This window comes from Lactuca saligna, chromosome 2 (assembly GCF_052625555.1).
Source record: "Lactuca saligna cultivar CGN05327 chromosome 2, ASM5262555v1, whole genome shotgun sequence".
Classification (NCBI taxonomy): domain Eukaryota; kingdom Viridiplantae; phylum Streptophyta; class Magnoliopsida; order Asterales; family Asteraceae; genus Lactuca; species Lactuca saligna.
The window spans coordinates 184,941,343-184,967,259 of NC_136418.1; the positions used below are offsets into that span (position 1 = coordinate 184,941,343).

The 25,917-nt window shown below is 38.9% G+C and overlaps 1 protein-coding gene and 1 long non-coding RNA gene across 2 annotated transcripts; one reads left to right on the top strand and one right to left on the bottom strand.

The window, feature by feature from the left end:
* Positions 1 to 19,820: 19,820 nt before the first annotated feature.
* Positions 19,821 to 22,128, bottom strand: LOC145028515 (alpha-L-fucosidase 1-like). Its single transcript, XM_078977207.1, has 3 exons — positions 21,577 to 22,128; positions 20,709 to 20,948; positions 19,821 to 20,608 (listed from the first exon to the last, which is right to left on the bottom strand). Exons 1-3 carry the CDS (start codon positions 22,116 to 22,118, stop codon positions 19,930 to 19,932), a joined length of 1,461 nt encoding a protein of 486 aa, XP_078833333.1. The 5' UTR covers positions 22,119 to 22,128; the 3' UTR covers positions 19,821 to 19,929.
* On the top strand, positions 20,746 to 22,406 carry LOC145028516 (uncharacterized). Its single transcript, XR_013676056.1, has 2 exons — positions 20,746 to 20,881; positions 21,622 to 22,406. It is a non-coding gene; the product is annotated as an uncharacterized LOC145028516 (long non-coding RNA).
* The last annotated feature ends 3,511 nt before the right edge of the window (positions 22,407 to 25,917 follow it).

The window sequence follows — 25,917 nt, forward strand, 5'->3', positions numbered from 1 at the left end:
TTCAACTGCCTCGAAGCATAAGCTATCACGTGACCCTGCCGCATCAAAACCATACCCATGCCCTTGATAGAAAACAACGAAGTCGTCGACTCCCTCTGGCAAAGTCAGGATCGGTGCCTTGCATAACCGCTGTCTGAGAGTCTCGAAGGCTGCCTGCTACTTAGGCCCCCAACGAAAGGTCACTGACTTCTTGGTAAGTTGGGTCAAAGGAACTGCCATCTTGGAAAAGTCGTCAATGAATCTCCAGTAATAACCCACTGGACCTAGGAAACTCCGAATCTCAGTTTGAGACCTCGGAATCTCCCACTGCATCACGACCTCTATCTTGGTCGGACGACCAGAATACCCTTCTCGTTGACAAGGTTCCCCATAAATTAAACCTCGCGCAACCAAAATTCACACTTGGAGAACTTTGTGAAAAGTCTCTCCCTCCTCAGTGTCTCCAGCACCTCCCCCAGGTGTTCCTCATGCTGCTCTTGAGTCTTGCAATAGACCAAGATATCATCAATGAAGACTATCATAGACCGATCTGGCATTGGTCTGCAAACCCAGTTCATGAGGTCCATGAACACGGCTGGAGCATTGGTGAGCCCAAACAGCATCACCATAAACTCATAGTGACCATAACGAGTCGTAAAAGCCGTCTTTTCCATATCCTCATCCCTGACTCACATCTGGTGATAACCCAATTGTACATTAATCTTGGAGAACCAAGATGCGCCTTGTAGCTGTTCAAACAAATCGTCGATCCTTGGGAAGGGATAACGGTTCTTTACCGTTACCTTATTCAGCTCCCGATAGTGTATACACATGTGATGTGACCCATCCTTCTTCTTTACAAACCGGATCAGGGCTTCCCATGGAGAACTACTCGGCCTGATAAATTCCTTGTCTAGAAGCTCTTGCAGCTGCGTAGACAACTCTTGTATCTCAGGAGGAGCCAACCGTTGTAACATCCCGTTTAAAATAGAATAATTGAATAATAAACCTGGAACCCCGAGAAGAAACTATTATTGTTGTTGTTATTATTATTATTATTATTATTATTATTATTATTATTATTTTATATTATTATTGTCCACAATCAAATAATAATTAGTGGGGTATTGGTTTCGGGGAGCCAGATGAAATGACTTGAAGTTTCAGGGGTTAAAGTGTAATTTTGGGACTTATTTTGTAAATATTTTCAGAAGTTAGGGGTGTTTGGTGTTATTTAGACTTATTATGTAAGGATTTATGGAAGCAGTGGCTGATTGGTAAGATTTCAGACTTAATTTGTAAAGGATTTCAGGAGGCAGGGTGTAAATGTTAAATTATGGATCTGCTTTGAAAGAAAAAGGCAAATGAGGGGCTAATGTTGTCATTATGGGGTTTGTGTGAACGAGGTATTTAACCTCCAGGTTCCGTCCAACCCTAACCCTAATCAATGCTTCAGCCGCCATCTTCTTCTCCATTGCCCAGCCGCCACCTCACTTCTTCATCTTGTTGTTTTGACCAACCAAGGTTACCGGCGGACGTCCCTTGCTGCTATTTCATTTCCGAAGACGAAAGATTGTGGTGGTGGCTACTGTCATTCGGGGTTAGAAAAGAACATACCTCCTTTTCCATTCATGTTTTGGTGCTAGGTTGCCGCTACCAAAGTTGCTGCCGATGAATCCTGGGGCTGATGAAGGTTGACTTCATGCCCGTTTTTTTGTCGTTCTCGGAGTCACATCCCACCTCCTCCTGTTTCATCGTAAACCACGTGGCCGGTATTGCTAAACGCTATGTTGCCTCCGATGTGAACCGTTACTGCTTCCTGTCACTCCAAGCCACCGCCGTCATTGATGCAGTCATGGAGACTATTGTTGCTCATGTTAGGTCACGTCCCTTCTCCGCCATCACAGTGCAACACCGTCGGCTGCTAGCACTACTGCTGTTTGCAAGCTCAACCGCTGCCACCGCCGTACGGCATTAGGTGGGTGGTGGTGTTACTGTTTCGGGCGTGTGTGTATGTGTATCTTTGGGTGTGTTCCAATCAAGGTCGTGTGGGTATGATTTTGCTTGGCCAGAATTCAAAAGAGGGCCACCACCACCACCATGAGGTGGTGGCTAGCACCTCCGACCACCTCTTGCCGCCACATAGCGGCTGTGTGTGATTATTTTAGTGTGTGTTTGTGTTTATTTTAGTGTGTGTGTGTGTTTAATTGGTTTTTTTGTGTTGTATGTTGTAATTGGTAAAGGAATAATGAAAAAAAGCTAATAACCACCACCGCGAGGTGGTGGCTACGCCTCCTACAGCCACCAACAGTTGTGTTGGGTGGTGGTGTGCTTAGCTGTGTTTGGATTGCTTGGACACGATTGGACTAAACCATAACCACCACCGTGAGGTGGTGGCTGCTGCCGTGAGCCACCATTGACCACCACTACCCGGGGTGGTAGTGGGTGGTTCCCGACTAATGAAACCCTAGTGGGCCTAACGGAACCCTAATGGGCTCAATGAAGCCCTAATTGACCTAAAAGCCCAACCATGTGACTAATGGGCTAGTATTAGGTAGGAAACCCTAATTAGGTTTTGGAAAACCCTAATGTCATGAAGCCCTAATTTTGGGGATTTATCGGGACACGCACAAGAATTATTTAATAAACCTAAGATATTAATTAATAGTCATTTGCAATTAACCTAAGGCGATATTAGACTTAATGGATTAAGTCCTTAATGGGTTAAGTTAGAAACACTTAACCCTAATCGTCATTTCATGTGAAAACCCTAATTTCACTTGGTCCTTTCTTTTGGGCGTTGGCGATTGAGTTATTGATGGGATATCCAAGAACAATTAAACAGACTTAAAATAATTGGATGGTCTTTAGGATAAGGCCCATATGAGGGGTTGGGACCAATTTGGAAAATTGGGCCATAGATGGGCCATAATCTGGGCCTTAATAATTATGAGATATTGGGCCATTGGTATACCAATAGTTTGGACTAGAATTAATGGATCGGCCTTAAGGAAAGACCATGTAGAGGTATGGGCCCAATTTGGAAAATTGGGCCTTTAGGGTGTGAGTTGGACCTTGGACTTGTAACCCAATTATTAATTGGGTATTATTTGATGTTGGCAGTTCGGGAATCTGTCAACCAACAGCTGGAGTTTCATCTTCGGGACTTCAGCAGTGCCAGGTGAGTTGTCGTCACTATACTAACAGGGTCGAAGGCACCACTGTCGGCCCTTTTTGGATCTGGATTCAGGTTATCGCATGTTATGTTTTATAATATATATCCTGATTATAGGATGGTTGCTATGTTATAGATCGGTTAGATCAGCATCTTGGTTATAGGATGGTTGCTATGTTAGAGATCGGTGACCTGGTTATAGGATGATTGCCATGATTAGTGATCTGTTAGATCTGCATGTTTACTTGTTTATATGTATGTGCACATGTTTGTTGGTTTGGGGAAAGGGTTGAGGCAGATCCTGCTGTGTGTAGTAGGCCAAGACACCATGGGCGGACCGCGTAGACTGCAGGCCTGGGCCGGGCAAATCTAGTTACGCCGAAGGCTCAACGAGCGGCCCAGATAGTTTGAAGGCCCCGAGAGGGCGGTCCAGACATGCCGATGGCTCAGAGAGCTGTCCAAATAGACTGAGGGTCTGGGGAGGCGGTCCAGTCAGACTGATGGCTCATTATGCATGTTGTTGCTTATTTGTTTATATGATATGGTTACATCTCTGTATGTCATTGGTATTTTAGGGGAACTCACTAAGCCTTCGAGCTTACATTTATCGATTATTGTTTCAGGTACTTCTAATGATCAATGTGAAGGTGTAATCGTGCACCTCCTTATATTTTCATGATTGATTCGGGGGTACTCTGATGTCTAAACTATTTTGAAAACAAATTGTAATAACTTAATGGTTTTAAATATTTTAAAAAGTATTTAATTGCCTTGAATTTTTGGGATGTTACAACCGGTATGGTGCCTTGGCTATCAGAGTCGTACTAAGGACTAGGTCAATCCTAAACTCAACCTGTCTCTCCGGTGGTACCCCATGTAAATCTTCCAGGAATACGTCCGGGAACTCTTGCACTACCGATACATCATTAACTGTTGCCTTACCCTTATCCTAGGTATCCATGACGTAGGATATGTAACCTGCGCAACCTTGCTGAAGATAGCGCCTTGCCCTTGTTTTTGAATATAGGGCGAGTCCACCTAGTGGCCTCTCGCCCTGAATTACTAGCCCTCCCCCACTTGGAGTGTGAACCCTCACTAGCTGCTGCTCGTAGTCAATCACTGCCCCATTGGGGCTCAACCAATCCATACTCTCAATGACCTTATTCCCTCGCATGGGAATAGGAACCACATCTACTAAAAAATGCTCATCGAATAACTATAGAGTCCATCCCCTGTGAAGCCTTGCAACCCTAACGGTACTATCATCTGCTATCTCCACATAAAGTGGGCAATCCAACTCTCCCAGAGATCCTACGAATCGCTTGTTGAGTGCGAGCGACACAAAAGATTGGGTTTTCCCTAAATCAAACAATACCAGGACAAATATATCATTCACAAGGAACGATCCTATAACAAAACACGTAAACATAAGCAATAATCAAGATAAATAAAGAGATAAGGAGAATATACATACTTGTACCGATATCAGGAGCTGCACGTGATCCTCTACTGTCAACTAGAAGTCTCTACTCTTCACAACTGGTGCCTCAGCACAGACCTGACGGCTATCTGTAATCCTCAATGTAGCAGGAGTGGGTTTTGCCACCTGTCCTGTTGCTACTAAGCTCGGGCGCTGGGACCGCTTATGACCCCTCTAATTGCACTGGAAGCAAATCCGATGTGGTGGTGGTGGTAGCTGTACAGGCCCTGCTCATATGCCCAGTTTGGCCGCACTTAAATCAACTTGAACTACCTACCTTGCACGTCCCCTAGTGTGACCTACCATATTTGTCGCATCGGCCTCGACCCTGCTGGCCCTTCCCTCGGGAATCTGTCTTGGGCTTCTTGTCCAAACCCTCCATACCAGATGTCGCATCTGGTTTCCTCTTCCACTCCATCTCTAGATCAATCTCTTTATCTAGCTCTGACAATCATATCCTCTAGCATTTTGCAGCTGGATCAACTCACAAACTGTCGAATGTCACTCTTCAACATCTCATGATATCAGACCTTTTTCATCTCCTCGTCCACCACATACTGCGGAACGAGAAGGTCCCTCTCCCTAAACTTAGCGGTGATCTTCATCACCATCTCAGTAGTCTGCTGTAAATGCTGAAACTCCCTAGTAAGTTGTTGCACCTCTATCACAGGTGCAAACTCGGCTCTGAACCTAGTCAAAAAATCACTCCAAGTCATAACATCAAGAGCTGCATCATCACTAATGGCATGTCCAACCTCCTCCTACCAGTCACGTGCCCTGTCCTTCATAAGACAGGATGAAAGTCGAACCTTGTCCCCCTCGGGACATCTGCTAGTGCGGAATGCGTTGGCAACATCTACCAACCATGTAGTGCTCGCAATGGGGTCCCAAGCCCAATGGTAGTCGGGAGTTCCAAAAACTCTGAACTCTCTAAAAGTCAGTGTGTACGACCCCATCATGGCCACCAACTCGGTGCGGAAAGCACTCAACCTCTCATCCAAAAGCTATATAATACCCTCCTTGATCATGCCGAAGATCACAGGAGTCTGATCTAGGATATTGTTCGTGATCTCAGAGGAGATGAACTCCCTAGTCTGGTCGTCTAGTTGCCCGAATCCTAAGCCTGAGCCTGATCCATCACCGGTGCTTGAACTGCCAACTGGTCTAGTGTGTAAAACCACCATTCTGAAAAACACATCATAATAAATGTCAGAATACTAATCAAGTCTCGAGGGATCGCATCTACTACAAGTTCCTTGGATTCATCTCATCCTTCCTTGACTCGAGTACGGATCCTCTACTTTCAGTAGTACGGACCCATACTACCTTCCACATCTATCTGTACTTTCCTCAAGAACTACCTTGACTCCACCAAGTCCCTTTAACTACTACTGCTTCATGCGCTACTCTCATCCTAGGCTTGCCATAGGGTAATCACCATCCCACATTCCGCCATCGGCTGCATAAGAAGTCCCTGCTATCTTCCCCCAACTAGCTCATGAATACTATTACATATCACTAAGACTAGATAATTCTTCGAATGATAGATCCTACCCCCACAACGGTTGGACTCAAAGGAGAGCTGCGAAACAGAGCTAGACCTAACCTTCTGAAATTATTTAGTCCTCACAATATGTAAGTTAATATATTCGTTTACTAATAAGTAAAAGACAACTAGAACTCCTAAAAGCACAAAGCAAGCAGCATTCGAGCATTGAATAAACATAATAAAACATATACTAATCAGACCATCATACTAACTAATCTGTACTAGCATGCAGTTCATAAAGCTGATACACATATAACAATCACATAAGGCATCATTCCTAGATCATTATCCCTAATCTAGCATGCAGTTCTCATAAACATATCATAACATAAAATTGTATGGGTAATTTGAGAGTACTTACTTGAGCTCAGCTGATTGCATGCATTACACCCTTTTCTTATTTTCAAAGTTCTTTTTGCTTTATCTATAATTCTTTTCTTTTTCTCAAAATCATTTTTATAAAAGGTTTTCCTTTTTAAAATTTCTATACCAATTCCTTAGTTTGAGTTCAAACACACCCGAAAGTGTGACCGAATCCCTCAAACAAAGACTCTGATACCAACTTGTAACAACCCAAAAAATATAGTCCAAAATTTTCGTTTAAATCATTTAAGAAAAATCCATAATTCATAAAACAACTTAATAAAATCACATGTCGTGTATCTTAAAAATCATATCAAAATAACTTGTACAAAACCATGTATCAAAATACCATGGTCTAAAATATCCCATACTGAAAATTATGGTGTGTGCCATGCAGTCATCCCAAGCTTTTCCCTTTGCTACGGGAAGTACCTGAAACCAAAACCGAACTATAAGCACAAAGCTTATTGAGTCTCCCCAAACTACCACATACCATACACATATAACATGAAACTAGGAGATACGGGCCCCACCCACACTCATGGACATATGGGCCTAGCCCACACTCCACTGTCTGGGAGATATGCATCACGCCCACACTCTGCTGGAGATGAGATACAAGCCTTGCCCACATTCAGCTAACTAGGAGATACGGGCCTCGCCACACTCGACTGCTTTAAGATATGGGCCCCACCCACACTCAGCTACTAAACATACATACAAGTATCACACAGACAACAAGTATGACTAAATCTATCAATCAGTCATTTGTATATATATATATATATATATATATATATCGATACTCAAATAAAACTATGAGATACGGGCCCCATCCACACTCAGCTACTATGAGATACGATCCCCGCCCACACTCGACTACTAATCATACATATGCGGGCCGCCCTTGGTGCCTTTAGCCCGTTCTACTGGAGGAAAACTCACCTCTCAAACTGGGTGTTGAAACTCTCGCGTGAGGAATCTCTGTTGGCTGCTCCCACGACTCCTCTGTAATTTCACAATAAACACTAAATCAAAGCTAAAAATCCTTCTAAGGGTAAAATGACCATTGTACGTCATTTTACCCCTGGTGAAAGTCAACATTCTGGTTGACTCAACTAGCCGAGTTGGTCTATCAACTCACTGAGTTCTGCTACTCACGAACCCTAAAATCATGATCCAAATCACCGAGTCATTCCCCCGGTCGCCGAGTTCTCTGTCCACTGATAGTCGAAATTAAGCGAGTAAACTCGTCTAGTCATCCTTAGACTCGTCGAGTTCTGCTTACTCAGAATCGGGACAACCTATCTTAACTCTTCGAGTCCTTCCTTGGACTCGTCGAATTCTTCAACCTCCTAGTCCAAAAGTATGTCCAGCTCGCTGAGTCATCTCCTAGACTTAACGAGTTCACTAATCAATAGAAATAGTTGGGGAACTACGACCCAACTCACTGAGTCGTACGAATAACTCGTCGAGTCCCACAAGACCTTTATCCATTTAGTCGATTCTAGCTGGGTTCATTTCCTCCAAAACATAGATCTGGACCCCTAAGGTCCTTATGTCACGTAAAGTTTCCAACTTTACGTACATGCATGAGGTTTTTAGCTCAAAAGGTCCAAAAAGGTGGCTCATAAAGTGCATGGGACTCCCATGGCCATAAAGTTAGCACCTTTATGCCATGGAGTTGATGGGTTTTGAGCATTCTAACACTTCCTAAGTGTACATGCAACACTAATAACCTTGGATCTATGTTTGTCTAATTATCATGCAAAGTTGAATTCCAAGGTTATATTCCTATCTAGCATACATGGGGAACAATATTTAACTTTAATTGAAGATAGAATAACTTACCTTGTTGTTGCTTGTGATCCTTGAAACCTTGTGAGCCTAGCACCCCAAGTGTGATGCCTCAAATGCTTCACACAACACCAAATGCAAAGGAGTAAACTTTTGAGAGAATCTTACACTTGCAAAAATCGGCCTAGCACTCACTTGTTTATGTGAAGCCGATTTTGGTGGAGAATATGATCCTTATATAGTGTTGACACATCTAGGGTTACACCATGTATACCTTAATGTGTCATGACTCTTCATTTCCATGACCCATGGGTTTGTAACTCCCATGGAGCATCTATAGAGCATCCTATGGGTGGAACCAACTTGATAATCCATGGAGCCTCTTAGCCCACTATACAAGTATGGATGATTTACATAATCAACCCATATATTTAATTAGTTATCTTTTGATCATTTAATTAATTCTAAATTAATTCTTGATCAAACTAATTAAATAATATTATTAATATATTAGAACTTATAATATATTAATAAACCACAAGTGTTATTTCTCTCATTTAGTCTATCCAATTGCATGGTGCCATGCAACCCAAATGGACCATGCCGGGTCGGGTCAAGTATATACCAGAAATAGTTATGGACTTAGACACCTTATCGAACAGTCTCCCGCTTGGATAAGTCAAATAACTATAATTGCAAGTATGACTTCAGGAACCGATCAGCAATCGTAGCTCTTTCAAGGTTTCTCGGAACTGAGAAGATGATGATACGCCATTTAAGATAAGTGATCATATAATCCTCTGTTCGAGATATCATTCGGACAAATACATGGAACAATGTCTTACTTATTGTCCATCAGTTTGTTTCCCGATTTCCGATTTGTTTGACAAAGAACTTAATTGAACACATCAACTTAGTTCTGACCGGGCCCGGTACATAGGTCAAAACAAAGTCACCGAGGGGCCCATATATCAGCTTCTAATCCAAGAAAGAACATATAAACTTCGACTCATATGTTTGTTCTACCACTCATTGAATTATACACAAAAGCACGTTTTATAACATCGAGTTACCCATGCGTTTTCATACAATCAATGCATAACCAACTCATAAGTAACAAATCATATCTCTAGGTTTGAAGACTTATATGATATTACCGTCTTACAATCACTCGAGATAAATTCCATGAAGTGATTCCAGTGAGCGTGGGTTGAGTCCAATGCTTAGACCTTATAAGCACTCATGATTGTTGTAGCCATGTCCAACACCTTAGACCTCTGGAACCAATCATGACAATCTTGATTCATACCTACTTCCGACATATGACCAACTGTGGAGGTTTGAATAATATGATATACCAAACATAATTATTCTGGAAGTCAAAACATGCAAAAGAAATATAGTAAATGATTGACAAGAGATAGCAACACTTTATTCATAAATAAAACACCTTTTATTCATCATCTAATGTCAATTACACTTTACAAATTTCAAGTTTATCTAACTACTAAATCTAATATCATCCTTCAGCCCTATGTTCCGAGCATGCTGGAGATGCTTCACCCGAGTCAGTCCCTTCGTGAGGGGATCTACTGGATTCTCATCCGATGATACCCTCTTTTCCACGAGGAGTCCTTCTTCTATTCGATGTATGATGAAATGGTATTTTATGTTGATGTGTCTGGATCTCCCATGATCCCTTGGTTGCTTGGCTAAGGCAACAACACTTTCACTATCACAGATAATTTCCATTGGCTCCTTAATAGCTGGTACAACTCCAAGGTCTCCAATGAAGTTCTTCAGCCATATCGCCTCCTTTGCTGCCTCGCTAGCTGCTATATACTCTGATTCGCAAGTTGAATCAGCCACTGTCTCTTTCTTGGAACTCTTCCAAGAAATTGCTCCTCCGTTTGATGTAAAGTCCCATCCTGAATGAGAGCGGAAATTGTCCCTATCAGTCTGAAAGCTAGCATCACTATACCCTACAAATCTCAAGTCTTCACTCCCACCGAGGGTAAGGAACCAGTCCTTAGTCCTCTGTAGGTACTTGAGGATGTTCTTTACCGCAATCCAGTGTGACTTGCCAGGGTTCCCCTGATACCTGCTAACCATGCTCAAGGCAAAGGCTACATCAGGTCGAGTACATGTCATAGCATACATGATCGATCCTACAACCGAAGCATAAGGTATTCAACTCATTTCTGCTATCTCGGCCTCAATACTAGGGCTTTGTGTCTTACTTGATTTGGCGTTACTCTAGATGGGTAACTCTCCTTTCTTGGAATCTTGCATGCTGAATCTCTTCAGCACCTTATCCAAGTAGGTACTCTGACTAATTCCAATTAGTCGTTAACTCTGGTCTCTCAAGATCTTTATCCCTATAATATAGGTAGCTTCTCCTAGGTCCTTCATAGAGAAACACTTCCCAATCCAGGACTTGACTTCCTACAGAGTCGGGATGTCATTTCCTATGAGTAGTATGTGATCCACATACAATACTAAAAAGCTAACTATACTCCCACTAGCCTTGACATATACACAAGATTCATCTTCATTCCTAGAAAAGCCAAACTCTTTGACTTTCTCATCAAAGTAAAGATTCCATCTACGAGGTGGTTGCTTTAATCCATAAATGGATTTCTCAAGCTTACACACTCTATTAGGGTACTCTGTATTGACAAAACCCTCTGGCTGACTCATTTAAACATCCCCAGCCAACTTTCCATTAAGGAAAGCGGTTTTGACATCCATTTGCCAAATTTCATAGTCATGAAATGCAGCTATGGCTAACAGAACCCTAATAGATTTAATCTTCGCCACTGGAGAAAAGGTCTCATCATAATCAACTCCGGGAGTTTGTGAGAAACCCTTTTCACCCAATCGTGCCTTATAAGTGTGTATATTACCATCCATTTAGGTCTTCTTCTTGAAGATCCATTTGCACCCCACAGTCTTACGACCTGGTAGATTCTCAACCAAGTTCCAAACTTGATTGTCATACATGGATTGTATCTCGCTTTCCATTGCCTCTTTCCACTTGGCTGACTCAGGGCCTTCCACGGCTTCCGCATAACTGTTAGGTTCATCCAGACCTATCAGTGTCTCATCACTGATAAGTGTATCACCTTCCGTAGTAATATGGAATCCATAGTAATGCTTAGGTGCATTCCTAACCCTTGTGGATCGCGTCAGAGGTACAAACATTTCAATTGGATCAACAAGAGTTTCCTCCTCAAGTTGAGTGCTAGGGTTTGAAGTTCCTTCACCGCTTGACTCTTGAATTTCTTCAAGATCAACTTGCCTCCCACTGTTTCCTTGGCTTATGAACTCTCTCTCTCTCTCTCTCTCTCTCTCTCTCTCTCTCTTTCTCTCTCAAGAACGCCCTCCTGGCTACAAAGACCACATTTTCACTAGGTTTGTAGAAGAGGTAACCAAAGGATTATTGTCGGTAGCCGATGAAAATACACCTCTCGCTTTGAGGTTCGAGCTTATCATGAGTCTCGCGTCTCACGAAAGCCTCGCAACCCCAAATCTTGATGTGGTCTAGTTTGGGTACTTTACCAGTCCACATATCATGAGGAGTTTTGGCAACTTTATTTGTAGGGAACAAATTAAGGATATGGGCGACAGTCTCTAAGGCATACCCCCAAAATGAGATTGGTAGCGAAGCTCGACTCATCATGGAACGAACCATGTCCAACAAGGTCCGATTACGCCTCTCAGCCACACCATTCAACTGCGGTGTCCTGGGAGGTGTCAATTGTGAGACAATCCCACATTCCCTTAGATAGTCGAGGAACTCTAAACTAAGATACTCACCACCTCGATCGGATCGAAGCATCTTAATGTTCCAGCCCAATTGATTATCGACTTCCTGTTTAAAATCTTTAAACCTTTTGAAAGTCTCTAACTTATGCTTGATTAAGTAGACATATCCATATCTACTATAATCATCAGTAAAAGTCAAATAATAACGATTAGTATCCCTTGTGGCATGTTTGAAGGGCCCACACACATCCGTGTGTACAAGATCCAACAAACCTTCACCCCTCTCAAGAGAACCTGTGAAGGGTGACTTTGTCATTTTCCCAAGTAAGCATGATTCGAAACTATCATCTGACTTTAGGTCAAATGACTCCAAGACTTCATCCTTTTGGAGTTGGCCTATGCGTTTCTTGCTTATATGTCCAAGACGACAATGCCATAATGATGCTTTATCCAAGTTATTATCATTAACAGAATCAATACACAAAACATTATTTCCTAAGTTATCAACCACAGATACAATTTCATACACACCATCACAAGGTAATGCTTTAAAATAAAGAAAGTTATTAAAGAAAGCATTAATCGAACCAACTTCATTATCAAATGAAAAGGTGAAACCTTGTTTATACAATGCATGAAAGGAAATAATATTTCTTGCCATTTCTGGCGAATAACAACATTTATTCAAATCTAAATTAAACCCACTACTTAGTGATAAAGTATAAACTCCAATCTTGGTGACTGGTAAAGCTTTCCTATTCCCCATGATTGAGTTTATTCTTCCTTGCTCCACATTCTCACTTCTTCTTAGTCCTTGCAAATCAGAACAGATATGAATACCACAACCGGTATCAAGGACCCAAGAGTTAGAATTGGGTGAGTTATTAGATAAGATAGTGTAAATACCAGCATGCTTGGGTTTAACTTTCCCATCCTTCACATCTTGCTGGTACTTTGGGAAGTTCCACTTCCAATGTGACTTTTCATGGCAATAGAAGCATTCAACCTCTTTTGGGTTAGAAGAAGGAGTGAGGAAACCTTTCTTGGTTCCACTTGAAGAGAAGTCATCAAGGGTCCTAGCCTTGGTACCCTTCGAAGTGCTCTTCCTCTTCTTCCCTCGACTTTTCCCGATTGCTAAAACTGGGGCGGAGTTTGGAGTAGGAGTGTTAACAACCGACTTCCCCTTGAGACCTGTTTCTGCGGTCTTGAGAAGTCCCTGAAGTTTTTTGAGCGTGACCTCTTCCTTATTCATGTGATATGTCATGGGGAATTAATCATAGCACGATGGTAAGGAGTTCAAAATGATATCTATTGCAAGCTCCTCATGGAAGTTCACATTAAGTTTCAACAACCGATCCACATACCTTTGCATTTTCTGCATGTGGCTCGTGACAGACTCTTCGCCCTTCATGAAGGTTGTTATCATGGAGCAGATGATTTCATACCTCTCTTGTCGTGCACTTTGATGGTATATTTCCATCAGATCTTGGTGCATTTCAAAAGGGTAGAAGTCCTCATAGGACTTTTGGAGTTCCGTTGTCATGGGGGCCATCATCATGCATGCTACTTTGGTAGCATCCCTTTCATGTGCCTGGAAGTCAACGATCTCCTGAGGAGTTGCAGTGGTCTCATCAATCTCCTTAAGCTCCTTATCAAGGACATATTCTTTGTCCTCGTAGCGGGTAATCATCCTGATGTTTCTGATCCATTCATTGAAGTTGGATCCATCAAAAGTGACTTTACCACACAAGTTCATAAGGGTAAATGAGCTATTAGGATTAGAGCCAGAAGCACCGTTGTTTGAAGACATCTGAATGAAAAGAACAAGATTAGTTTAGATATTAAGAGAGTCCTTAATAAAACACCCAAATGTAATATTAAGGCTAGGATCCAATCACAATATATTATAACTTAGAAGAGGTATGCCGTAATCTAAGCTATAACATATTTGAAAGGTAAGTGAATGACGATTCACCAATTTCCACCATGAAAAACGAAATATTGATATTAGGTTTTAATTAGCTATTAGAAATTCCTAGATTCTTTGAGATTCATTGAACTTTTCAATGGCATGTTTCAATCTTGAGTGTGCCCTCCAGGTTTTGTGACTAGGAAACCGAGGATCACAAAACAAGGTGTGAAGTAATCATGCAATCACTTGGTACCCTTAAAGTTTATCACTCAATCGATGTGCCGGTAAACCACACACGCTCCACCGATGCTATGATAAACCTTAAGTCACCCTTTACCTACCTTGGTAAGTCCAAGTTAGTGTGCCGGTTAACCACACACGCTCTACCAAGGACTTAAACAAAGTGTAAAGTGTAATTTCATGGATTAGCACCTTATTCACATTTTTCCTAAAGTAACTAAGATTGGGAATTTAATAAAATATTTAGTTACTTTGTAATATTCATCATACTTTTAATGAGAATTTATAAGTCCTTATCTTGCCCGTTCGGCTAACGACCCTCTACCAATCAAGGAAGCGGTGGGTGAGAGTGGACACCCATTAGGTTGTCATTTTATAGGCAACAACCTTATACCCCCCTTATAGACCGACTTCGTGAATAAGGCGTACTAGCGGTAAGACGACTTGATCTTATACATACATATATATATATATATATATATATATATATATATATATATATATATATATATTATTATTATTATTATTATTATTATTATTATTATTATTATTATTAACTTATAATATTATAAAGTATAAGGGTTGAATTTTAACTTTTAAAATTCTAAGGGTTGGAACTAAAGTTTTAATTAAGACTTTACTTGTTCCAAAACTTGAGGTCAAGTTTTGTAAACTTTCAAAACTTTTCGTTTCTTATAACTTATGATTTTATTAGAGTATTAAAATGAAGACTCTTCATTTTAATAACTCTTGTGTTCTTTTAATGGTTTAATTCAGGTGTGACTCTTGGTTTTCCATAACTTGAGGACAAGTTATGGACTCCATTAAAACACATAATGATCAAGAATTAACTAACATGGAGGTTACAAATAATTCCTATGATCATCTAAATTTCATAAGTTCAAGAACATGAATAAGAACATTTTAAGAATCAAAAATTACACTTAAAAACTTGTAATTTTGTTAATTGCCATTGCAAATGGATTAGGATAAACATTACACCATCTAAAACAAGTTTTCAAGTACCAAAACAGTTTAGGGTAATGTTTCTAGTCCATTTCCAGCAACAAAGGTCGAATATCTGAAAATTGCAGCCTTTACTCGTCGAGTGCAAGAACAAACTCGACGAGTAGCTTGCATTTGTTCATGGACTCGTCGATTCCCCCCATGGACTCGGCGAGTTCATACGAGCAGAAATAGAAAAACGATTTTTTTTCAACTATTTGCACAAAAATCAACAAACAAGCCTAGTCTCTGATACCATTGATGGGTTTTGAGCATTCTAACACTTCCTAAGTGTACATGCAACCCTAATAACCTTGGATCTATGTTTGTCTAATTATCATGCAAAGTTGAATTCCAAGGTTATATTCCTATCTAGCATACATGGGGAACAATATTTAACTTTAATGAAAAATAGAATGACTTACCTTGTTGTTGCTTGTGATCCTTGAAACCTTGTGAGCCTAGCACCCCAAGTGTGATGCCTCAAATGCTTCACATAACACCAAATGCAAAGGAGTAAACTGTTGAGAGAATCTTACACTTGCAAAAATCGGCCTAGCCCTCACTTGTTCATGTGTAGCCGATTTTGGTGGAGAATATGATCCTTATATAGTGTTGACACATCTAGGGTTACACCATGTATACCCTAATGTGTCATGACTCTTCATTTCCATGACCCATGGGTTTGTAACTCCCATGGAGCATCCATAGAGCATCCTATGGGTGGAACCTAACTTGATAATCCATGGAGCCTCTTAGCCCACTATACAAGTATGGGTGATTTACATAATCAACCCATATATTTAATTAGTTATCTTTTGATCACTTAATTAATTCTAAATTAATTCTTGATCAAACTAATTAAATAATATTATTAATATATTAGAACTTATAATATATTAATAAACCACAAGTGTTATTTCTCTCATTTAGTCTATCAAATTGCATGGTGCCATGCAACCCAAATGGACCATGCCGGGTGGGGTCAAGTACATACCAGAAATCGTTATGGACTTAGACACCTTATCCAACAGGAGTCCCTCAAGAACCTAGATCTGTAGTAGATACACCAACTCATGCTTGTACTCATGAAGGGTTCTAATATGTACTCCAAAATGCCCTAACTATCCCATAAGAAGATCTAGAAAACAAATGGCCAAGGTTTAGACTTGATTACTAGAAAGTGAAGGAAATGTGATGTTGCTTCTAGATCTACAACCCTCTCTTGGATTCCTCTAGCTTCTTCTTCTTCTCACAAGCTTCAAATCACACCAATCACTCAAAAATGGTTCATACACTCACACAAAGCTCAAGTTTACTGATTAGGGGTTTCTGGACAATGGGAGGCGATGAGGGAGGCCATAAAGGGTGTTATGTTCTTTAAATAGGTTGTCAAACACTTAGAATTAGGGTTTCATTTTAGCAGTCCTACTCGTCGAGTCGGGGCTTCCCAATTCGTCGATTAGACTTCGAACACTGCGTCCCTTTCTATCTCTACTCGATGAGTTTGGGGCTACCAACTCGTCGAGTTGTGATGTGTGTGGACTCAACTAGTTTTATTCCTACTCCTAAATTATAAATTAATCACACAAAAGACAATGGAACTGTCAATTGGTGGTATAGATCTAGTAAGCAGGGTATCGAACTCAGGGAACGACAATTAAACTAATTACTAAAATTACCTAAAAACAAAATAGCAAATAATAAAAGAGGGGTTTTATCTAGTTTTACAAGACTAGAAACTTACTAACAATTAAACAAAATAACTAACTAACAACTAAGCAAGCAAAGATCAACTAAATTCAATATCTAAAGGGACTTCTGTTCAGGTTCGACTCAATTGGTCCTATGGTTGATTTAATGGTAATAGTGCAATGGATTAAACTTTTATTGGCTACCGATTGAAGTGATTAGATTCACATTCGCTATTCTAATCCTTAGAAAATAAACTAGTTCAAGCAGTGGCCAGTTGTTTAAATTAATTAACTCTCTAGGTTATTTATTCTGGTTACATAAGACTTGTAATGGTTAATCAAACTGGTCAATTCAATTAGTCTCTTGTTGTTGGTTTATCAAACAAGGTCACACATTAACTTACCCATTCTCTAATTAATCCTAGTTTCATATTCACTAATCCTAGGCATATAATAAAGTGTTCACATAAATCACATGAGGTAAACAATTAAGAGATGTTCATGTAACCTAATTGTCTTCCTATTAACAGAAAATAGTTGTGGTTAATGCATAAGGATCTTTAACAAGCTTAATTCAACAAAATCACCAATTAAAAGTTAACCCTACCATTAATGAAACCATAGTCTCAAAATTGTCTTACCCAAAAAGAAGCTAGCAAGTTTAGCTCATAAGTAAGACAATAGAAAACTCAAAAATGAAATTCAATAACATAAACATGGTTTAAGTACTAGATCTAGTAAGAGAAATCAAAGTATGCCTTAGTTATCCTTCAAAACTTGAATTGGGTTGAATCTTCACTCTTCCAGATGTCTTTTTTCGCTCTGAATCGCAGCTCCTCCTCCTAGGTTCTCAGAAGTCCCGTCTATCGATCTGGAGGGTTTCTTTTATAGATTTGACTCGACTCGTCAAGTCCAAGACCGTCTCGTCGAGTCCTTCATTAAATTCTCGTGTACGGAAAGTCAAAGACTATCCTGCTTTACGAATCTTCTTGGGAACTCATCGAGTAGATGTCCCTACTTGTCGAGTTCTTTGTGTTTTTGGCATTTTTCTTCCTTTGTTCATTCCAAAGCTTCCTAATAGCCACTCCTGCTTCCTTTTGCTCCCGAGCATTTCTTTTGGACTGGAAATATAATTCAAACATAATTAAGTACCTTTTGTCCATAATATGCAATTAATTAGCTAATAAATGATATAAATCCATACTAAATATAGGGCTAGACATGCACATATCAAGTTGCCTTGTGAAAATGATTAAATAAATATTTAATTACATACCAGGGATCTAGGCATTACAACTGGTCTGGACAACTTAACATATTAAGCTGTTTTCAACAATTCCAAGAGCTCCAAGGCTCAGATCCGGTCCTTCCTATGGTCTTGATGGATAAAGTTTCCGACTTTATCCATTTAGACATCTCAATAAGTCAAGACCCCAAACCCTAAATCCTTAAAGGCAAGTAAAGGCATGCAAACACCCATTAAGCACTTAATCACTAGAGTTACTCTTCCAAAGTTTCCAGAAGTGTTTCTTACACCTAATGGACCATAAAAATCGTAGCTTTACGGATATGCATGTCCAATGCATGCCCCTTGTATTTTGGGACACAAACATGGCAAATAGGAACTCAAAGCTTGTGCATGGGACCAAAACTCCAAGGATCCTCATATATGGAACATATAACACTAAGATGACCACAATGATCCATAAAGTTGCCAACTTTATCGAATCTAAGCTTCCAAAATCCCACACCATGAAGATTAAGGGACAAAAGGGCTATATCTAGAGACAAGTAACATAAAAATCAAATCTTGAGGATTTTCAAAAGTCTAGAAAATATGCACAAGGAGGATGGGGAGAGTTGCTTGCTGAAACAAAGCTCAATGACACCTTTTTCTTTTTCAAAACACCACCAAACACCAAAAAAACTCAGGAGTTAGGAGTGAAGGCTAAAGTTTGCTTTAGAGGCTGAGGAAGAGTGTTTGAGGCTGAGGGATGGCAACCCTAGCCATCACATCCCTTAAATAGGGGCACAAAACCCGAAATTAGTGTGTGTCATTAAACAGCGGCCATGCCGTGACGAATAGACTATCACGCCGTGGCACTTACTTGGCCTCCACGAATTCACTAACCATAGCCACGATGTGAGACTCAATCACCACGTTGTGGCCATAAGAAATCCAAATTTCGAAATATTAATAGTTTTTAAGAGAAATACCTGAAATTTGGCGTTACATCACTTTGTCTACTCATTAATTGGTTTATGTTTTACGTATGCCGGATGTCATCTTTATGAACTTTACCCCCAATAACGACATTGATTGTTCAATCTACCTTTCCGTATCTTATTTTAATGAAATTCACAATGTTTGTTTTAGATCTACAGAACTGTCCACAATCAATAAACTTTTCAAAATAAAAGTTCAAACGTTACAAATCACTCCATAGTTTAGTATCTTCAAAGGGCGAATGTAACCCTTCTCCTCTCTAAAATTGAGATGAAGACCTCTACTGTTAGTTTCACGATAGAATGAACTTTTTTTGAAAAGTGAAAAAACTAAATGAACTTTTTTTGAAAAGTGAAAAAACTAAAATCGTGTAACCCATTCGAACTAAATGACTTTGCAAAATTTTATTTGTAAAGATACATTTTTAGTACTACACAAATATTAAAACCGATGAACATTTCTGATTATTCCTCATTTCCTTTATCTATAAGAAAAAAAAAATAGAACTCAAATTTTATTTGGTTTATCCGAACCAAAAAGCTCAAAACCAATTAAAATTTATTCAGATATATTTAGTTTTGCAATTTTAAAAACCAAATAAACTGAAATTAATTATTTTTTTGACAATAAGTTAATTAATATTTATTTTCGGATAAACAAAAGATTCAATATGAACATTTTGGTAAAGATAGTTTAATTGCCAAAATAGAATTATAAAAAGATGAAAATGAAGCAATTCACTATCTCCCAATTGGGTGCCAAAAAGGATCAAAGTGAAGTCCAACTGAAGATATTAAAGGGATTCCTCGTGACCCGAGCACCCGGATTCGTACACTACGCCCCTTTATGACTCCACTTTCAAGCCTGTGAAGTTTCTTATACCCCACCGTCGTCCCTTTCGCAATACGTTTCCCGTCGACGTAGATTTCATGCTTTTTGATCCTCTGTCCGAGTCCGATCGCTTCTTGAATTCTCACCACGTTGAATCTCAACTCTCCGTTTGTTGCCGTGATTTCAATCCAATGCTCCTTGTTGCCATTATCCTTTGGAGCCCAGTACGTCCATAAATGGTCCTTATCTAGCATAGCTTCTGGTCCAAATCCACTGTTCTTGCCTCCTCTGATGCTACTTGCTGTTAAGGAGCATGATTCCGCTAAGTTTTTGGAAAATATTGTGTCGATTGCTGATTTGAATTCCTTCAATCGTTGAATGTCGTTTGCAGAGATTAATCCGGTGGTGTTTGGTGGAACATTGAGTAATAAAACGCAGTTACGGCCAACGGAATTGTAGTAGATCTCGAGAAGATCGCTGAGTTTTTTTGGGGACTCCGATTTGTGCCAAAACCATCCGGGTCGAACAGAGACGTCGCACTCCGCCGGTAGCCAGTCCGTCCCTCTCGGGTCCCCGGTGTTGAGATAACTGCCCACCACCATTATTATTACTCCATTATTAAAATTTTCAATAAGAAGAAAACAATACAAGCAATTAAGGTACGACAACATCAATGCATCATTCTTACTTGACAATACTTCCATTTCCAATGGATAGAGAGGTCCGATTAATGGTGGACCAACACGTAGTTCCGGCGAACCCATTTTCATTTCCGACCCAGCGGACGCCGGGACCGGCGTCGGAAAATATGTTGATGGTGCCTTGTAATTCCGCCACCATTTGAAACCAATCATTGAAAAGGTAACTCATGTTTGGTGCATTCGAACCTTTTGCACCATCAAACCATATCTCATTCACACTTCCATATCTACACACCAAACATATGCAATAAGATTATTTTTTTACTTAACTTTATTAAATAAATTGAAAAATAAATTAGAATCTTATTATATAAATGCATTTTTTAAGACGTATCACAGTAGTTATTTATTTATTTATTAATTATTTTTTTACAAACACTTGCACATGGTGATACATTCAAGATTTATGTAATACGTTACATATTCTTTTATCATATCACGCACTCACAACATGTTGATAGATTCAAGATTTGGTTTTAGGAAATATATAATATTAACACGTTTTAAGTTTTCTAAAGAAATGCAAAACACTACGATTTTTTTTATTTATATAATTACATACACGCACTTATATATATGATGAATTCAAGATTTCCAATCACAATATACATTATTATAACAAATTTTCTAAAAAGTACATTATGATAATATGTTGTAGGTTTGCTAGAATGCAAAAAGTTAGGGTATGCACTGTAATGTGCATTATAATAATATGGTTAGTTTGAATCGGAAAAGACATATAACCCAGGTGGATTTCGACGTGCATACCTTTTAAAGAATCTTTTTATTATGTAAAAAATAATAATAATAATAATAATAATGTGAGAAAATTAATTAGTGAAATTGAGGACATACTTGTTGAGTAGTTCTTGTAACTGAGCCATGTAGTATTCATTGTAGGCTAAACTATCTCCGTATCTCCGATCATGACGATCCCATGGAGAAAGATACAGTCCGATGTCAACTCCTCGGGATTTTGCTGCATTCGTAAATTCTTGTACGACATCTCCATTGCCGTTCTCCCATGGACTTCCGACGACGGAGTGGTCGGTGTACTTTGACGGCCAAAGGCAGAATCCGTCATGGTGTTTGGCGGTGAGGATGGAGAGGGAGACGCCGGTTTGGACTGCCACATCTATCCATTGGGCGGTGTTGAGTCCCTTCGGGTTGAAGATTTTCGGGTTTTCTTTTCCGGTGCCCCATTCTGAATCGGTAAACGTATTCACACCGAAATGATGGAAGAAGATGATCTCTCTTTGTTGCCATTTGAGCTGAGAGTATGACGGGAGGGGTAACACCGGCAATGGAGGTGTGGTGGCGAAGTGGTATTGAATTGTAGGAGCAAAATTGGATATCAGAATCAGAGAAACAACGAGAAGGTGGTAAAGGTTGGTCATTGACGGCGGCGGTGGTTGTGGTGGTGGTGGTGGAGGTATAAATAATGGAGAGGCGGAGGAAGCAAAAAAAAGGAAGAGATGAATGTTGTGAATGGAGTTTTGTTTTTGTAAAGTGTTTTTGGGTGTTGTCGTTTACGTTATGTGTTCAGCATGTAGTCACGGGTTATCATTTAATCATCATATATATCGTGCATTCAAGTGAGTTTGAATCAAAGTTTGGTTTTCATAATATTATATCAAATAAACTTGAATATTAAATGACTTATTTTTATTTATATATTCACACTATCGTATATTTAGTATTTACTCACCTATTATTTCCTTGCCATATATGATTTAACCTTTTCTAGACAAACATTTTTTAGTTTTTCTGTTTGTTGTTTATGCCGTTCTACAAAATTATATATATAAAAAAAATGTTGTTCATAAATGTTGTAAAGATAATGTAAACTGATTAATGATTAACAGCCGTCGAGTTTTTTATTATTAATAAATGTCTATTTTTTTTTTTTTTTTTATAAAAATATTGATTCTCGTCCATTCATTATATAATGAGAATTGATTTGTACACAACACTTTTCCTCCGCACACAACAATTTGTGCTTTAAAGTATTGTATTGTACAACTCTATAATGCATAAATTGTTGTGCACGGCAAAAAAATTTTGTGTACGAATCACTTCCCTTATATAATGTGTTCGCTCTATTTTCTAGAATATTTGGATTAAATTAGATTGATAAATGAATGCAAATTTAAAGTTTATATTTGCAATTAATTACCGATCGAGTTATATATAACTAGTGCATTAAATAGTATTGTATTACATGTAAATTTAAATCCAAATCTCAACCGATAGTTAACAAATAACAACAAATTTAATATTTAGACAAACAAAAGATAGAAGATATTTATAGTCTTTTATTACATATTAATGTTTAATGTCAGAACATATCAAAAACTTGATATGAATATATGTTAGTTATTGTATTATTGTCACATTTTGATGTGATGTGATATGATCTAATCTAATCTAACTTTTAATTATTTCGATAAATAAAACTTAAAAATATCACATATCATTAACATCTCATGACACATGATATTTTTTTTATGATCTATACAATGTTCTATTTTTGGTTTATTTTTCTGATATTTTTTTGTATATATAATAAGTTTAAACATACCGATCATGACTTCTATGTGTTATAACCTAATTAATAATATCTTAATACATTTGTCATTATTAGAAAATAATTAGAAATATATTTAATTTCTCTAAATAGTAACTCATACTTATTTCGTACATAAAGTTCCTTAATTTAACTCAAGTCTAACTAACGGTCAATTGTGTTTTTAGATCATTGTCACTTCTATCTTTGCAGCTTTTGTAAAAAAAGAAAGTATAAGAATTTTGGAGTTTTTATTTATTTATTTATTATTATGGGTGTTGCATTGTCAAGCATTTAAATTATCAATGCCAAGTACAAGTGGCTAGTTAATTGCACTGTCTAGCATTTAAATTATGAATGCTAAGTTTAGGTAGGCTAAAGTTAGATATTTGTTATAGGAACAACGTACTAGTTCCATGGAATGCCTCTTACAAGGCACGTATGTAACGCCTATAACTACTTGAGAATTACTAAAGAAATGTGGAACCTAAATAAAAAAAAAAAAAAAAAAAAAACATTAGTTTGGAGCAATACTTAAGTCTAAAGTTGTAATATAAGGATTTTTACATTTTCATGTTAGGCCTGGTCCAGGCCAATATGAGGCCCGAAACAATAACAAATATGTGGCTCTTCAAAATAATGAAATCATATTAAATAACTAAAGCTGAAGTATATTGAAGCGAAATCTATAAAATGCCATTCCAATCTTCCAAACACGTCTTCAATGTTTTTACTCTACTCCTTTCCAAGAACATGTATCACCACATTAGCTAAACTTTTAGGATCTTATATGTTTTTACTAGCTTTTGTACCCATGAAATCGGGGCAAAATCATGCGTCCAAACAACTTGAACAACGTAATCATAAACACGATTTCATGTTGCTTTTATTAGTAAAACAAAAACGTAATCATACAACCAAGTTTGGATGCTCATATCGAATTGCAACTTATAGTCTATAAAATGGACAGTCATAAATCGAAAAACTTGTAGAGCTTTAGGGATTAGAAATCAAACATCACGTCAGAAACATATTAGCAAACTAGTTGACAAAATGAACAATCAGAAATCGAAAAACTCGGAGAGTAAGAGAAATAGAGTTGCAGTCGGTTGGAAAATTGTTCTCGCTTCACTTTAGCTTGGTTGCTTTGCTAAGTCGTTTGGAAAATTGTCGTCGCCCTGATGCATCAGTTTTTGACGTTTCAATACCATTGTGAGGTAATGAATTCCATGAAAACAATCGGCATTAATTTGGGTTGTGTAACATCCCGAAATTCAAGGCTGAAAATTTCATTTTTAATTAAGTTGTTATAAAACCATAAGTAATAAAATATCTATAATAACATCTCATGCCAAAACCAAAGTAGAAATAATCATAACATGTTATCATAAAACAATATCAGAGTGTAATCCCCAAGATCTCATGTGCGGAAATATAGTGTGATGTGCTGCGATTAAGCCGACTCCTTTCATTTGAAAACAAAGTACCTGAAATCAAAACCGAAAACCGTAAGCACAAAGTTTAGTGAGTCCCCCCATCATACCACATACCATACAAATCTCGTATTGCTGAGCATATCTGGGTGCCCGACCTATCCTGCTGAGCATACCGGGGTGCTCAACCTACCCCACTATCAGGCATATCTGGGTGCCCATTAAGGACTTAACCCATTAAGTCCATTAAGGACTTAACCCATTAAGTCCATTATTGACTTAGATTGAATGCAATGATTATTAAATAATATATTAAGTTTAGTGAATAATTCAAGTGCGGGTCCCGATCAAATTCCCAAAATTAGGGTTTCACACAAAATGACAACTAGGGTTAAGTGTTTCTCACTTAACCCATTAATGACTTAATCCATTAAGTCCACCACTCTTCTAAATAAATCATATGGCGTGATTGGACTTAATACACAATTTCATTCCAATGGCCCAAAAGTGGGTCCCGATAATTCCAAGCCCATAAATCTAATATTAGGGTTTTCTAAACTCTAATTAGGGTTTCTAACCCCATCTTAGCCCAAATAGCTAGGTCTTTTGATCAATTAAGGTTCATTAGGCCTATTAGTCACATGTTTGGGCTTTTAGGTCAATTAGAGCTTCATTAGGCCCATTAGGGTTTAGTCCCTTTGTCCAAACATCCCAAACGAGTCACAATACAAATGAGGCACACCGCCACCCGACACGGCGGTTGGTGGTGGCAGGAGGTGGCAGCCACCACCCTACGGTGGTGGTTAGGGTTTCTTTCTCATTATTCAATTTCTAATTACATTTTACAAGGATAAATCTCAAGTAAGCACACACCCACTCACTAAGATAAACACACACATGGCGGCACATAGTGGCAGCCACCATGGCTGGCGGCCATGGTGGTCTCTTGACAACTCCGAGCAACAAAAAAAAATGACCAAACACCCGATTAGCGACAGCACCACTCGAGCAAGAATGCCAAACGGACATAGCCACCCACCTGGTGGCGTGCAACGACCGGAGAGCGGCTGACACAGTGGAACAGCCGCATAGCAGCAACGACGACAATCAGAGTGGCGAAAAACAACGCTATTGGCGGCTAACAGAACAGAGAGGAGAAGAACCCCTGCCGTTTCTTCTTGATCGCTCACTGATACA